We start from the raw sequence: 17,469 nt of genomic DNA on the forward strand, positions 1-17,469 counted from the left end.
GTGGTATCCCCGAGATTAGTTAAATTTTATACTATTCCGGCGGGTTATTACTCCAGCCTGGAGAAAGTCACTTCCAAGATGAATGAAGCGTTGTCAAAAGAACCCAAAGCCGTCGATGGCGCCTCACCCAACACTCCAATACCTGAAAACACCATGAGATTCCGCTACAGCGCTATCGAGCGAAGATTCTACGTCGTAAGCACCGTCAAGGATGAATCTTTGCATGTCAAGGGACAGTTGGCTAGGCTTTTAGGAGCTCATGGGGCGTGAACACAGGTCTGGTGAATGAAGCTCCTTACCCCGGATATCAGAGCGGGGTTTTATACCTTGTACGTCTACAGCGACATTGTGTCTCATCAAAGAGTCGGAGACAGTTACGTCCCTCTCTTGAGATGCGTACATATTGAGGATGAGATGAATAAGATTACCACAATCACTTACGACAGGCCGCATTACGCTCCGGTCAGCAAGAGTCAGTTTGATACTTTGACCGTTGAAATAAAGACGGACCAGAACAAACCGGTTCCATTTCAGTTTGGTAAAGTCATCGTCAAGTTACATTTCAGACCCTGTAAAAGTTGTATACACGACTAACACAGAGATGAGATCTTACCTGGACCCTACCCCCTATGTACGGTATTATGAAGCCCAAGCGGGCAACGGTCTCCCTGGGTTTTCCGGGGCCCCGGTGATGTATGGATCCGGGATCGGCGGAATATTTCGCGGTTTGTTTAGGCGGGCTTTGCCTCTCTTGAAAAGAGGATTCGAAATTGTCAAACCCCACATTAAATCAGCCGCTAAGAATATTGTCAAAGACGTGGTGGCAGGGGCCATGTCGGGAGCGATGACTCGAGGAAACGAAGAAAATCAATCGGGGTCGGGTCTGATGGTGATGAGGAAATCTAAGCGTAAGAGACCGCCCGGATCACGAGCCGCCCCGATCAACAAAAAGACGCGCCGTTCAGCTTTTACATCATTTTCTTCTCTCCGACACAAGGATAAGTCCCGCGCCCGCAGAAAAAGAAATCGAAAAACATTTTTAACTCAAGATGTCTTTCGTTCATCGAATGTCTCAAGAGTGTGTGAAATCCGAACTGGACTTGTTTACGGTACCCTATACTCAGACTAGCGTAGAGAAAAGCATCTACGTCGAGGTCCCCCCTCTCTCAGCTCTAGTAGGTTGTATTAGGGTGATGCGACATTTTCTGTAAAATAATTTCTGTATATTTCTTTGATTTATCCGGAGCACTTTTCAAAATCTCGTCGTACACCCTTTCTTCCGGGGTACTAGGAGCCTGTTTGAGAGCTCCCGACGGTTCCTCCTGACTCTCGTCAGGCAGCAATAACGTCAGAGATCCGGATTGTTTATCCGCTTTTTTCACAAAGGTCAAGTATCTTTGTAAGGCGGTCGTATAAAGTTTTACTTTTGCATCGGCGCTCAAGTCATCGCGTTGCAGTATGAGTTTCATTTGTTTATCCAGTTCACTTTCCGTAGCGCTTAAAAGGTCGTTGGAAGTTGGGGCTTTCTGATGCCATTGAGTCATTTGTTGTTGAGGGACCAGATACATCTTGCGCGTGTATTCCATATTTATAATCTCGATCCTATTAAACTAGTAATGAAAGGAATGGCGGCGCTTAATAGGGCCCCGAGAAACCCTCCTTTCTGATTTAAAAGGGCTTTTTTCTTTTTAACGGTGAGTTTTTTATCGCCGAGTTTTTAACGAACAACGATGCTTCTTCAGCAACTTGAACTGTTTGGAAGTCAGGGCACGTGGCCTTTTAAAGTATTGAGAGCTATTTCGGCCAGAGCGTAAATGAAATCGTCCGGAGCCTCTCTCAACAGCGCTTTTCTTCGGCGACAAGACACCCTGTGCAGGGTCTTGAGCAGAGGGAGATTTCTTTTTATTCTGATCGACATGCCGGCTCTTTTTCAAATACTCGGGAAATCGCCCGTCTTTATCTTTTCACGACGTAGGCCACAGGCCATTCGGGAGGAAACATTCCATGCGTAAGCGAAATTCGTCAGGCGTTTGGGCTTTCAGATCCACCAACAGATAACCGTAAGGGGTTCGCGTGGCGTCCTCAAAGGCCTCCAAGAAAAATTTCACCCTACCGGGGTACATTTGACGCGCTAAATTCGTAATTTGGAGCTTATCTCTCGGGTTTTTAAACAGGGTGATGTAATTCGCGTTCAGATTTATCGTTCTACTTTTCTTGCCTTGAAAAAATAAATTTTGGACCAAGTAAATGATGGACAAATTCCGGTGATGAGTATATTTTGTGAAGGCCCTTTCTATCTCTTGGCTATGGCTCGCCTGTTCCATCAAATCGTCGACGATCGCCAAGTTCACTCGGTCAGGCGGTAGTAGTTCATCGTCGCTTAAGGAGACGGGTAACCCCTCGAAAAATCTGATATTGGGAAACTGGGCTAACAGTTCGTCGTACAGAGTCTGCCAGCAGCTATAAAACCAGATTATATTGTCAGGGCGGCGAGAAAGCACACGGTCCGCGTGCTCCAAAAGCTTTTTCACATAATGCGATTTACCCGAACACGAGGGTCCCGAGACTATTTTTGAGAACGGATGCTGAAGTCTAACGTCAAAACCCTCTTTAGTATCCATAGGGGAGAGATGTGAAATCGGGCAAAAGAACCCTTTTGTTGTACACCACTCTGAATCTTTTTCTGAGTGGACGGTTTTGCAACGTCAGGTTCTTTTTGTTCCTATGAATCTGCGTACCGTGAACCGTTATTTCTTTCGTGACGTCTTGCTCTACAAAACTATGCACTAGATCCATTAATGAGTATAGGTTTACCGTTTGAACCGTTTCGTGATTGAGAGTAATGCCCTTGACTTTCATGCAGATCTTACCTTTGAACGTTTTGTACGCGTACGTTTTCGGACCCCCGGAAACAAATTCTTCTATGAAGTCGTCAGAATCTAGTTCGCTGGTGAGTTCACCTAAATAGTCCCCTAGGGATGGAGTGTACTGGCCGGGTGATGCTGTGAAGATAACGGAATCTGTATCATGATACAGAATCCTCGATCCTAAACGATCCAACAATTCGTACAATTCTAACCGGGCATAGGCCGTGGTGAAAGCGGCGATCACCACATTGACGGGCCCGGGTACAACGTATCTATCATCGGCATACCTCCACTGCACTTGAGCGATTTCGTCGCTGATAAAGCCAAAATAGGAGACCCGATACACGTCCGAGAACAGGTAATCGAAGAATTCTTGGGTGTGTGTAACAAACGTGTGGTCAGCTGGTTAGGCTTCTGACCGAATTTTCCCCAAAGAGAATTCAGAAATAGCTTGGAAATTTGTCTCTTAGCGGGGTTGGAGGCTATGTTTACACTGTCCAATAATACGCCTTCTTTTAAGAAATAGTCGTCTACATAGCGCCGCCGGGATGTTTCGTCCCGGGCCCAGGAGGGCCACCCGGAGGCCTCCTGTTTGCCTTTCAGATGAATTTTGATGTACTCGGAAAATAAATCTGCGGTACTCTGTTCGTAATGCCATATCTCGTGAATCTTTAAAACTCTGTACCCTTTATCTAAGGCCTTGAGTATCTCGACGCTGCACCAGGTTCCCGTTAAAGACCTTTCCCGATCGTTGTGACGGCAAAGGCCGGTGGCGTCTGGGTTTCTGCGCACGTACGACACAGAACGAACATCAATTTATCACAAATTCTTAAAGGGAGGACCGGAAAGTACAAATTGCGCGGGGGTAACACGGTGATTTTAATGAGCCCAAAGTATTTCTTAAGATCGCCAAACTCTTGGAAAACAAGGTTCGGATGGCCGATCGGGTAGGTTTTTGTTTTGTTGACGTAAGGGTACAGACTCGTAAAATCGTAATAATGCATTTGTTCGTCGCCTTGAACCTTATGATATAATTTGATCGCGTTGGTGCGCCCTCCATACAGGGCATCGCGGGGATTGATAGGTTCAGGAAACTCAAAGCGTCTTAAGAAATCCTGAAGCTCCGAGTCCTCTTTTTTCATGCGTTCCCATTGATGTTCCCAAAGGACTCTCACCGTCAGATGAAATTTTTCACGCAAATTCTTGAGTTTGTCGTCAAACGTTTGAAACAATTCGGCATAAGGAGCCCCGGTGAGAGGATGTTTGGCTTGCGCCTCGTAGCACTCTGGACATCCGTGATAAAAGCATCCGGCGAACTCAAAGGCCGTCGGGACACCCTGAACTTCGGCGTAACCGTCTAAATAAAAGGATCCCATCTTGACTTCGCCGTGATTCAGGGCGTGCCGAATGTTTATTTTTTCCTTTTCGGAAAGAAACATCAGCCATTGAATAGAAGCGTTAGAATAAGCTTTGTGAGTGCTTTTGTAATGATCACTCGGAATGATTCCAATTGCATGATCGGGCATGCAGTTTTGTCTGTACATGGACAGGCAGAGAGAAGCTAAGGTCATACACTGAAAAGGATCGATATCGCCGATCCTGACCACTTCCTCTCTAAACTTCATGCGCGCGTTCTCAAAATAACCACATCGTTTCGACAATAGTAGGCCATTTCTTGTTTAAAGTTGAAGGTACCACTTTTAATTGAATCGTACCAAGACAAAAACTCCTGTCTTTCCTGGCTCATCATGTGTTCAAAACCGTAATATTTAGGCTCTGGGTATGGTCCGATGTAATTTTGATTTTCAGCGGTGTTAAAGAAATGGGGAAAGTACCCTTTTTGAGCCTGGAATCCCAAGGCTTTGGGCATACTGCTCAATTTCATAGGCAAGAAGTTCAACGAATCGATAAATCTCAAGTTATAATCTTCTTCTATAAAGCACATTAGTTTACACCCCTGAGATGTAACAGACGGAGTTTGTCCGTTCTCGACGAGATATTTCAAAAGGAAATAGCCGTCATACCCCTTAGAATTGTGAGCTATGAACGTGTAATCTTCGTATTTCGGACATCGATATCTGTCGAAGAACTTTGCTACGCAATCCTCACCGGCCCAACTCCAAGATTGACCGTTCCAATGCATGCAGTGGATGTAATTGGGTATGTGGATTCCGTCATCTTGACGGCACTCAAAATCGTAGAACACATATTTTTCTTGAAGCGGTCTTACCGGTAAGCTTTGAATAAAACAAAGATGATTTTCATCCGACTCTTCCACGACCGCTCTACAAACGCGACAGTGTTTGGGTCGACACTTGTGAGGTTTTGACTTGGAATTCACCACGTATTTCTGGTTGCAGAGAACGCAGACTTTCTGGGTATCGCACCGGCTTTCAGACCGACGCGTCTTTTCGTTAAATGTCCGTGTTTTGTGGAGATCGAAGCAAAACCTCGATCGACAGAAACGATGGCAATCGGAACATCGAATAGCTTCCCCGTCAACCGATCGACAGTCTGTAGATAAACAGACGTTGCAGTGCTGCTCGCAACGATGTCGTACCGGATCAGAATATCCCGTGTAGCAGAAATCGCAGATGTAGTCAAATCCCAGAAAGCCTTTTAGGTTCAAAATACCGTAATAATGCTCACGGTGCAAAAACAAGAAAGCCGTCTTTGGATTTTGACCCTGGGACGTTTCAAATTTTAATAGAGCGCTAGCGTTCGGTTCCCGTACCAAACGATAATTTTAACACCCAAGAGCCTCTCAAATTTTTCTACATCTGAAAACGTTACTTTCTGATCCGTAGATAACCCGACCCTGACGTGCAGTCGACGAGCCTCTATTTCACACAATTTCTGATCGTTTCTGAATCTGTCGTTTAATACAGCCAGCAATCCCCTGGCAAAACAGCACTGATCATCCGGGGTGAAAGAGATCCATAGGTGTTTCCGTTTCTTTTGAACGATTACATCGTTGAAGAGGGTACCGGCTTTACGCCTAGGACCCCCTCCGCCAGCTGGAACCCTGACTACCTGAACGATTAACGTCAGACTAGAATCGGCTAAAATAGTGGCTTGACTCTGGAGAAGTAACTCAATTTGATGAAAAAAGTCCTCGACAGAAAGCATCCCCGCCGGAGTTAGGGAAAAAACACCGGGGTTGAGAGAATCGGCCCGTAATTCTAACTGCACTAGATCCTTAGGATTCAAAGTGCTTGTAAAACCGTCTAAAAGGTGCTGAAGGGTCTCGTGCATATGATGAAATACTTCGGCGAATGAATCCAGTGCATAGGCCTCAGAAAAATTGAATCGGTGTCTAATTTCGATATTGTTAAATTTTGGACGCTCCGTGACAGACAAATTATTTAATCGAGAGGTAGACGGTTGTGGAGAGCTTACGGGCGGCTCTGGAGACGAAAGATTCTCCGTATGTGAGGTAGACGGTTGTGGAGAGTTTACGGGCGACTCTGGAGACGAAAGATTCTCCGTATGCGAGGTAGATGGATGTGGAGAGTTTACGGACTGCCCTGGAGACGGAGGATTCTCCGTATGTGAGGTAGAGGGCTGTGGAGAGTTGGTTTCGAGACTCGAGTTTACCCGGGACAAATTAGGCACCCCTGTTCCCGTCTGAGGATGCGGGGGTGAATTACCCGACTCTGTTAAGGCCTCAACAGGCGAGTGTTGAAGAAGGGCGTTACTGGGTCGTGAGGTAGAAGGTTGTGGGGAGATGACATTCGTGTCTAGGGTATCAGGCGCTGGTGAAGGGGCTGAAGACATTCTGGCCTCAGAAGAGGTATTCTTCAAAAGCTCCAGCAGAGCGTTAACTACGGCTATTTCATCAGAATTTAGAACCCGAAGCGCGTTGTCAATCAGGTCAAAATTGTCGATCGGATGTGTCACGGGGAATGGTGATTGAACAATTTCAGGAGATCGTGGAGGGGTGGGTATTTTAGGGGGCTTTATAGAATATTCGAGGTTGTCAGACATCTCTTTTAATAATCTCAGGTTTTCACTGGACGGTCTTTTCCTACCTTTACGCCTGACAGGATATTCACGCTCACTGTCTGAATCAACCACGTTGCGGACACCGTCATTGCTGTCACTGCTGTCACCGCTGCCATCGTTGCTTTCGCTAGACCCGTTTTCAGGCATGACCTAAATTTAATCAAAGGGTAATAGTTATAATCACAGAGTATAATAATAATATTGATTTGCGGTCGATGTTATTTTCATGCAAAAGGGTTAGAGCCATGTAAAATCAGCTATTGGGGTTTTTCAGGCTTGAATTAAATTTAATCTAAGGTGACGGCTATAATCACAGAGTATAATAATAGTGATTTTCAGTCAATGTTATTTTCATGCAAAAAAGTCATATAATACCTATCCTTTACTTTCGGGTTAGAGCCCTGTAAAAATCATTCATATTCATCAAATATCTGCACATTTCGGGTACGGCACTGTATATAGGACCCTCTAATTTTACAAAATGATCCACTAACAGGCCAAGGATTTCAGCCAGCTCTTGCAGCCTTTCTCGATGCCTCTCCTCGTGTTCAGGCCTAAGGGTATAACGAAGCGAGGTCAGAGTAAGTCGTCATGGGCGATCGGGACCCCAGGCTGGATAAACGCCGTCTGAGGCTGTCATAGGGTCCGGGAGAAATCCGACGTCGGCTGGCGCGGGACCTGGACGATAGCGGGTAGCTGACCTCAGACGGGGTTGGCGTTTGTGGGGCCCTCCAGTTACGGTATTCGCTTAGATTTTCTGATCCGTTCAATAACTGAGTTAAAACGCCCGGGGAGCCTGAAAAGAAAAGTTAAAGACTTCTTTTTATCAAATCTGGAGAGACGTCTGAACCCAGGCTTTTCTTGGATAAAACTGAAATGACACTCACTGAGGTTGATTACCTCTGGGAATCCCTTTGAGAAACTGTTTCGTTCTGTAAAGGATTTTCATCTAGAAAAAAAGAAAATGCATACACTCTTTAAAATAACAGGCCTGACACATACACCCCGAGAGGCGCACATTCAAAATAACATTCCCCGTGTCCTTGCCCATGCGTAGCTCAATCAAACTTCGTGCGCTGTTTAAAATAACAGGCCTGACACATACACACGTGCACGCGCACACACACACACATACACACACAGCCAGAGGAGAGCATTCAAAATTCGTGCGCTGTTTAAAATAACATTCCCTGAGTCCTTGCCCATGCATAGCTCAATCAAAATGCATACGCTCTTTAAAATAACAGGCCTGACACATACACACGCGCGCACACACACACACACACACACACACACACACATACACTCTTTAAAATAACAGACACGCAGGCAGCTGATAAACCCAGGAGGTTTTATTACGCGACAGCCGAATTCCCAGTTCAGACCTATAGAAGCACGGCACTATTAAAAAATAAAAAAATAAAAATTCTATTTTATGGTAGCTAGACAGACTCTCGCAGATGCTAGGCTAATTGTAACACTCCGATACATTTTAACAAAGCCCAGTCCATACAGTAAAATAGGCACAAACTTTTTTCAGATTAGACACCCGGCCCTGATAAATACCGGCACGTGTTATAATATTCATTTAACCTAGGATTCCACAATAGACGAGGCTTGTAAAAACCCTGGGGCTCGACAATACTGAATGAAAATAATGACATTTTAATTTACAATGAAAGCTGCACACTTTGGAACTTTGTAAACACTATGCATGACCGCGGCCATACGCTCAAAGTTTGAAACATTGTAAACACCAGTTATGAACGCAGACAAACGCCGGCAGGAAATTTGTAATCACTTTATCGATTTAAAAAAATATATATATATTCTTACCCGTATCATCATTATCATCAATAACATCATGGTTCGATGAATCTATTTGAATATAAATTTCTAGAAAAATAAATAAAGGATTCAACCGTAAGTTATTTTTGAAATAAAACATGATTCATGTAGAGCGGCCTAAAGTATTCTCGATAGGCGGTGACACGACCCCCTTAAACGGTTATTTAAGACCTATACATTTAAAGACTGATAACACATTGAGCTAATAGCTTGCATTAACATAAACTACAAGTCACCCGGAGATGGATTAGGCGAGATGCTCTTGGAGCTGTGCGCTCTATCCCGGAGTGAAATTCGAACATCGCGCAGCGGCCTGCGCGCGCTATTCTCTAGCGCGTGCCCGATTCAAAATCGCCCATGCGCAGATAATCAACCCCTTCAAAGTTCAAGCCATGCACATTTTAAACAAAATTGTAAAAAATAATTTACCATTTCTTGAATCAGTCTCGATATAGACATCTAAACAGAAAAAACATAAGGAATCAAACTTAAAATTTTTAATACACGAGCCTTTAGCGCGTATAATAGTTATGCATAGGGATACATATTCATCAAAATAAGTCTTACCGTGAGCCCCAGGGACAACAGCTTCTGCAAAGATAGTCGGTATGAAGGCTGTTAATATCGGATTTTAACCATTACAAAATAACACAGTAAAGTTAAAATACAGACACACCGTCTTTGATGTCCATCTCGTCTTTTCTTAGCGGTTTCCAAAATGGTGATAATGGGTCTAGTTTAGGTGGTATTATATACACTCGGCGCAGCACTTTTTTCAAGTTTGAACGGTCATTTATAATCACAGATCTGCCGGTCCATTTACGCGTCAGTTTATGCATCAGTCCGCCTGAAAAGGTATTCTGCGCATTTCGAGTAATTTTAAAACAGATGTCTTTTCTCTGTTTAGAGAGAAATGTCATATTTCGTTATATTTTACGGGTCTGTTTAGATCTGAACACATACTGGTGCCATCTCGTGAGTGACCCGGTTACAGGTGGATCATAAACCTCCGTGCGATGAGCACATGTTTTTAAAAAATGCCTGAAATTTTCCTGAACTTTCTCGGGGCATTTTGTGTAGGAGATTACAACACATAGCGCCATCCATTAAGGTACTTGACAGATTATGCAAGCGCTGGAGCGCTATCAGGACTAAGGAACCAAGATCAAAAGACATGAAAAAGGAATCCCCCGGTTTCATAATGGCCTAAAAGAATTCCAGAGCGGCCTGCGCCACTGAAGTGAGAAGATACACAGCTGGAACCGGTCAGGTACTTGACAGATTATGCAAGCGTTAGCAAGTGAAGCTATCGGGAGGGGCTGGGGGGCCAGTCCGATATGCCGGCGCTTATCGAGGACTAAGGACGCCGCCTGTTTGAAAAGGGCTTCAGGCATTCACAACTGAAGTGAGAAGATACACAGCTGCATTCGGGCAGTGAGTTGATAGCTTATACATTCCCTGGACCGCTGTATATCTGGGCTATCGGGAGGGGCTGGCAAAAGCTGCATTGACCTTTTCTCTGCGCACAGAGCAGGGGCCTGGTCACAGGGGCTGTTAAAGCTGACTGAGTAATGCTCTTAGGGTCTGTTCTTTCCCTATGTGGAAATATCTATAAGATTTTCAGGGCAGGCAGCTTGGCTTAGATGATTCAAAGTTGAGATAGATATTTTAAATAATAGATACAATTAAAGCTGACTGAGTAATGCTCTTAGGGGCTGTCAGCGGGACTCAGAGCATGTCTCACCCTTATGCCAGTTCTTTTTCTTTTTGACATTCTCTATAAGATTTTCAGAGCAGGCAGCATGGTTTAGATGAATCAAAGTTAAGATAGATATTTTAAATAATAGATACAGGTTTCTTACCTAAAGCAGGCTATAGGGTAGTTCGCCCAGGCTGGAACGTTGTGACCTCGGTCCTAGATTCTATTTTTTCCCGGTCAGAGTCTTTAGAAAACGCTCGGCTGTTTTACGCCGCTCAGTTTCAGAAGTGGCCGGGCAGTGTGGGGCGCCTATGGTTAAATGCGGCCTGACTCAGACCGTGTCTTTTGATCTGACAGTTTGTTATCTGTGTGTGTGTGTGAGCTGGAAAAAATGCAGGTTTTTGAAGCTAAGATGAGAACAAAATGCTTGGCTTTTTATAGGGCCTTTTCAGAACTGGCCGGTAAGTATCGGGGGACTGGGAGGTCTGGGGCTGCCGTCCGTCAGGTGCTGCCTCGGACCCAGAGGCCGAGGCAGTCCCTTGAGGACGTCAGGGTACGGAACATCCTCGGGTCGGTGCTGGGGCGACTTTAGGCTGGTCTGAGCCGGTCAGGACAGACCCCAGGGTCTGTCTGGGCTTGTGCCGGAGAAAGGGCGGGGCCCGAGGCATCCCCCGGGCATGTCTGAGCTTGTCGAGGTAAAGGCTGTCACATGCCCGGGCTTGTCTTTCGGGAGAGGGGGGCGGTGGGGAGTTCAAGGAGGGGGTAGACATCCATCAAACTGCCCTTGACAGTTTCCTGGGCAGGCAGGTGGGTGGGGGGTGGGAGCGGTTCAAACAGGGGGCAGACATCCATCAAACTGCCCTTGACAGTTTCCTGGGCAGGCAGGTGGGTGTGGGGTGGGAGCGGGTTCAAACAGGGGGCAGACATCCATCACACGGTCCGTTGACAGTTTATTTCTCCCGGCAGGTGCAATCCGGGTTCAAACAGCGGTCAGGCCTCCGTCAAACGGACCCTTGACAGTTTATGGAACCAATCAGGGGCCGGGGGAGGGTTCAAGGAGGAGTCGGGGAGGGGACGGGAAGCCTTACACCAATCCGACGCCGGGGGGCGGTGCCAACGGGGCGGAGAGAGGTCACGTGGAGGGGCGGGGGGATTCTGACGTGACGTCATCAGGAGGCGACGGGCGGGACTTCCGGTCTTGCGGCAGCGGGGCGGCACTTCCGGTGTGACGTCAGAGGGGCGGGGCTTAAAAGTCATTAATCATTATGATTGACAGCTCTAATTGCGATTTTGACAGTAGCCCCCCGCCTATAACTACTTATGTGTATGTATGTATATATATGTATGTGTATGTATGTATATGTATGTATGTATATGTATGTATATATATGTATGTATATATATGTATGTATATATATATATATATATATATATATATATATATATATATATATATATATATATATATATATATACATTTTTATTTTTTTATTATACAGGCCCATTTAAAAAAAAAAAAAAAGGTCTACAATGTGATTTAATTTTCGGGTAACTTCATGTCAAATCACACTTTTGGACCTCATTGTCACAGATTTTAATGAAACTTGACATGCTGATTTGGTCATAATGGAACTGAAATTGCTTGTGCTATGGATCAATATTAAAGGAGATTTAAGCTAACAGAGTTTGAACTTATTTTATTATGACTTTGGCTGGCTATATCTCCTTAAATATAAGTTGCACAGAAATGGTTCCCATATTGTTTTGAAGCTCTTTTCCAACATAGTATTTTGTTTAAATACTATGCTATCCCCAAAATGACAAATTACCATGTTATGAGTGATTCTATTAGAAATTTGAATAGCTTTTAATGCCATGAACATCTCCAGAAAATTTGGTTTTTGAGGTGTTGCTGAGCCATCCTTGCTTATAGGTAGTGTCACATGGTTTCATATCACTGATGGGCCTTTTTCATAGGAGCCATATTGACATGAAATGGTATTGCAAGCACAGGTGTAAATAATGACATTAATTAAGGTTCCAATCCGGCTGCCCTGAACTTGAACTGAAGCTTCATTAATGTAATTAGTGACACTGTTGGTGTTCACTTACACCTGTAAGAATTTGTAAAGTAATCGTTGTTCTTTGTTTTTGGTTCAGGGATTAGTCTGAGCATTATGGATATCTAGATTTGAGCTTAAATTTTTCTTTGACATATATTGTCATTAAGGTCAGTTTTTCTCTCCATAATGTTTATTTTTTTATTTTTTAAATTAACAGAAAATGTACAAGTACTAGGGAACACAGAAATGGGATTCTGTATATAGCAATGATCAACATTGTGCCAGAGTTTGAAACTGGGAAGGTTTCAGTTTTCTAAACATTCAAACACCTTTCATGAAATTCTAGACCCTTTGAAATATTGTCATACTAGAATAAGAATGAGTACAATAATAAAGGTATATCCATTAGTTAAGATTTATTATTAATTGCCCGACCAGACTTTAGAGAAACTGCTGGAGTAACTTTTCCGAAGGTGTTTCTTGAATCAGAAAAGAAAGTATAATTTTTTTTTTCCTCCATCTTTTGTGATCTGGATTAGACTTTAATTGTTAAAATCTGTGTAACTTTTTGCCTTGGTCTCAGATACAGGGTAAAGATGCAGCTGAAAATTTGGATTTCAAATTAAATGCATCATAAAGCCTAGTAAGATGTCATGGTGGTTTGTGGTTCACTCATGAGCAGGATGATGTTTGGTGGGAAAAAATAACTATAACTTTCTTTTCATTTGTCATGACAGGAAGCTCTGGAGGTATCTGTGAAAAGAGCAAACTCTACTCAGATGGCAAAAAGAAATCATTGAATACTGGAATCATCACTGTTCAGAACTATGCTTCCCATGTGCCACCTAAAGTGTCTCACATAACTTTTGCTCATGAAGTTGGACATAATTTTGGTTCTCCAGTGAGTGTGTCAGTTTTCTTGGTGTAAAATGAGAGTAAATGTGGATCGATACCTGACAGTGTCTCAGAGATAGAGAGGGAGAGATGTAAAGTGAAGGTAGCATTCCATAATATGACAATTAATTAGTTACATGTATGATTTTATTTTAAACTTTTATAGTGAAACCAATAACCTATTGTCATTAAGGAAAAAAATTTGTTAAATGTGTAAGATACGTTTATTTCTTATGGTTATATTTTGCCACAAGATTATTTTTTTTCTCAGGGGTCCAAATACAGATGGTGGTCACTTTCAGGAAAATAATTTTATTAAACCCATATCTAGTGCTCTTAATCTTATCTGCTCACAGAATTTGAAGTACCTGTCCTCCTTTTTATTATGTTCATAATTAAGCAATGCTGACTGTGTATAAAATAGAATGCATGGATTTATAACTTGTATTTTTCATCAGCATTTGCCAGCATATTGAAATTTTAAAATGGACTTATACTTTGGAAATCTATTTCATTACTGTTCATTCTGTTGGGATTATCTTGTGTTACATTTATTTATTTATATTTTGTGTGTTTGTGTGGCATGATGTTGCCTGGTTTTACAATACTGCTTCATGGTTCCGGTGGCCAGGATTCAATTTGTGGTTCAGTCTCTGCATGGTAATAGCTAGCTTTCACTATATGTTAATTAGCAGCCCTGAATTTAATCCAGTGCAAACAAATACAGATGTACACAGTGTTGAGTTGTTGTCCAATTCAGGGTTTTTCCTGTTTCATATATTAATTACTGTTCTGTGGGATGGCAGATGCAAAAGCAGGTTAAGAAAATTAATGACTTGATAGTTCTCTGTTTATGAAACTGAATTTTATTTGTCAATGTTCATTCTAAAATGTAATTATTCCATCCCTAGCATGATTCTGGATCTGACTGCACCCCAGGGGAGTCCAGTTCCCCACAAAAGGAAAGAGGAAATTATATAATGTATGCCAGAGCAACATCTGGTGATAAGCTGAACAATAACAAGTTCTCTTCCTGTAGTATTCGCAACATTAGTCAAGTGCTGGAAAAGAAAAGGAACAATTGCTTTGTAGGTGAGTTTCAAAGCAGTAGGTACTCAATTCATAAATTTTGCTGTCATGGCAGAATAGTTTTGTATAAGGAGTAAAATTGTGCATGTACCCACACCCTGCTTTAAAACTCTCAGCACACTCAACATAAGTTGACTTTTACCCTGTTCTTAAGAACTATTTTATCAAGAGGTGACAGCTCTTACATGTGGTCTTGCATTATATCAAAATTAACCTATCAATTTTGTTCTTCACTCCTTTTTAAGTTTATGAATTTGCTTGATTCGCCTTAGTGTTGGCATTGCAAAATTTATTTAAAACTCCATAGTGTAGTGTTTTGAGCAATATTTGTCTACATTTTTAGTTGTCCTAGAATTTTAAAATTATGAGCCTTGAAATTTCCTACATCCATCAAACGATTTCAATATTTTTCAAAATTTAGAATTTAAACAGAAAATTGAATTAAACTAAACGCCTTATGTAGGAATGAAAAATATAGTAAACCTGGTCTTTTTGGATAAGAGATTTTTATTTTATTCTCACACTGGCTTAAATCTTTTTATGCCCTTGTTTACTTTTGTAAAGTTGTGCATTGATGTTTAGTCCCTAGTCTGATTTACCCCAGGGAGAGAGAAAATTTTGAATACCCCTAATGTATGCGGCAACTAATGTCTCATCCCATGACTAATATCTTCATTGGAGCCAATTCTTGCCTTCTGCGTCATGCTGCAGATTAGGCTCCAGTCTCCTGTAAAAGCATACTGCATGAATAGTTTCAAACTGGATGGAGTAGAATTTACACAGATCAGAGTGGAACATTATAAACCTGATGCAAGGAGAAAGTGTCTAAACATTGGAATATTTCAACAAATTTCAGTTTTCCACTACCAGGATATGTTTTTGTTGCTTTTTACTAAATACTGCTTAACTGATGTGCTTCTCTAGTCTGGCCTTGTACTCCTTTTTTTTTTTTTTTCCTCTCATCTCTAAATGGACTATGGTTTAATGCAACATGAATTCTACAAATACAACAAAAATAGATAATTATCAGGGATTCAGAGAAGTAATCAGTCATATTGTTAGTAGTTCTAGAACCTTCCAGGTCATTTTTTGCATTACTTTTATTTTTTTAGAATCCGGGCAACCAATTTGTGGTAATGGACTGGTAGAACCAGGCGAACAGTGTGACTGTGGTTATAGTGACCAGTGCAAGGACGAATGCTGTTATGATGCCAACCAGGCAGATCATCTGAAATGTAAGCTGCGAGAAGGAAAAGTGTGCAGGTAAGCAAGTGTATCACTGTCAGAGTAATTGCCGGTTGGGGAATTGGCATTTGGCAACCCAGAATATTTTAACGCTTCATGAAGTGATAGTTGCAGCTGTAATTATTTAAAGTATTAAAATGTTGGGAATACTAGGGAAAATGCACTCCACATTTCAATGAAGACTTCTAAAAAAATTTCCTCAGTCTATCACATGAAATTCTAATGTAAAACAAAGCTATATAACTGATGCCTGCACCAACTATAATACTATAGAGGATGGTTTATTTAATGTCCCAAGTAATATAAATATTTATTTGGTACAATTTCCAAAATTGTGAATCAGTCGGTCTGTGTTTATTTAGCACCATCCACAGAAAAATGGCATCTACTGTACATCTTTTTTTATGAAGCAGAAAAGATATAATTCAATATACTGTAGTTAAAGCAAAACAAGATTATGTTCTAATAAACAGATAAATCACAGCCGAATGCTGAAAGTCTTGGTGTTTATAACTTTGTTGGTGTCATGGCATTAAAATAGAAGTGGGGTCTGAGGTGGTTCTAACAGGAAGAAATAAAGATGAGCTTCTGCACACAGTCTCTCACAGAGTATTACTTGAAGATGTAGTTTGTGCCAGCACTTGGGACATTTAATCTTATTTTTACTTTTGGGAACATATAATTTAGCAACCAGCAGTCAAAATTATAGCTTTAGCTTTTGGAAAGAGTTCTATTTAGTTAACAGTTTGGCATACTTTCCAACAATTGTAATTTGACAAATCTTTCAAAATCCTTAATGCCACTTTCTGTTTGTGCTATTACAATTTAAGATCCCATTTGATAGCTTACTACAAGAAAGTACTCGTTTGTGTTTACCTTCTTTACATGTACATCATATTGTTGTTGAAATCAGTATTTGCAATGTCACACCTACCCAATTTGTTCAGTTTACATGTGTTTTAGATTTTGGCCAATTAGCAGAAAAATTTAAGGGTGGGTTTGCGTTCCTCTCGATTTATTCAATACAGAAGTTGGTTTTGTTCTTTTTCCTTATTTTGTTTTTGTTTCCATGAAAATTATTTTACTAACTTTACACATTTCCAATAATATCTCATTAATGTGACTCCTCTTAACTTTTGGGAGAGGCCATTTTCCTAGTGGTTCACAAAGTTTTCCAGCCTGCATTATGCATGTTGACACAATGTATTTAGTGTTGACAAATAGTACAGTTGCGTGTGTGTTACTAGTTTAAACAGCAGACTGTTTATCTGATAGTTTGACTGAATTGAAAATCAAACCACATTTTGTCTGAGTAATTAAAATGCAGAATATCAGGTTAGTTCTAAAGAGTTCACAAGCTTTTTTGCAGCTGTGTTTCGCTTTGTGTTTAATATAGTTAAAATTGTTTGTTTTTATGTTTCTGTAGCCCCAGCCAGGGTCCTTGTTGTGAGAATAACTGTACTTTCAAAGGGAATACAGAGAGCTGTAGAAAAGTATCTGATTGTGCTAATGAAGGAAAGTGCAATGGGAGACAGGCATTATGCCCAACATCAGAACCAAAAAAGAATTTGACAGAATGCAACCAAGGGACTCAAGTTTGCATTAATGGGGTACGTATAAATGAGGTAGATCAGAAGTAATGGTGGTTATTTTAAGGTTTTTTTTTAATTCTTACTGCTTTGTATTACTGCTTTTTATTTATGTATTTAATGGTGCCCCCAACCTGCATCCCAAACCTATAAAAACACATTGTACACTT

The 17,469-nt window shown here is 41.7% G+C and overlaps 1 protein-coding gene and 1 long non-coding RNA gene across 3 annotated transcripts in view; one reads left to right on the forward strand and one right to left on the reverse strand.

Annotated features, from left to right (window-relative positions):
- The window catches only part of adam10a (ADAM metallopeptidase domain 10a), a 128,807-nt gene that overhangs the window by 95,250 nt on the left and 16,088 nt on the right, over positions 1–17,469 (forward strand). For both annotated transcript variants that reach the window (XM_039770220.1, XM_039770221.1), the window contains exons 9-12: positions 13,220–13,383; positions 14,288–14,468; positions 15,578–15,728; positions 17,137–17,320. In XM_039770220.1, coding sequence (XP_039626154.1) covers positions 13,220–13,383; positions 14,288–14,468; positions 15,578–15,728; positions 17,137–17,320 — 680 coding nt within the window. The remainder of the gene's footprint in view (positions 1–13,219; positions 13,384–14,287; positions 14,469–15,577; positions 15,729–17,136; positions 17,321–17,469) is intronic.
- On the reverse strand, positions 7,780–9,526 carry LOC120539901. Its single transcript, XR_005635731.1, has 4 exons — positions 9,288–9,526; positions 9,150–9,179; positions 8,709–8,768; positions 7,780–7,821 (listed from the first exon to the last, which is right to left on the reverse strand). It is a non-coding gene; the product is annotated as an uncharacterized LOC120539901 (long non-coding RNA).

The sequence above is a fragment of the Polypterus senegalus genome, chromosome 12 (genome assembly GCF_016835505.1).
Source record: "Polypterus senegalus isolate Bchr_013 chromosome 12, ASM1683550v1, whole genome shotgun sequence".
Taxonomy (NCBI): domain Eukaryota; kingdom Metazoa; phylum Chordata; class Cladistia; order Polypteriformes; family Polypteridae; genus Polypterus; species Polypterus senegalus.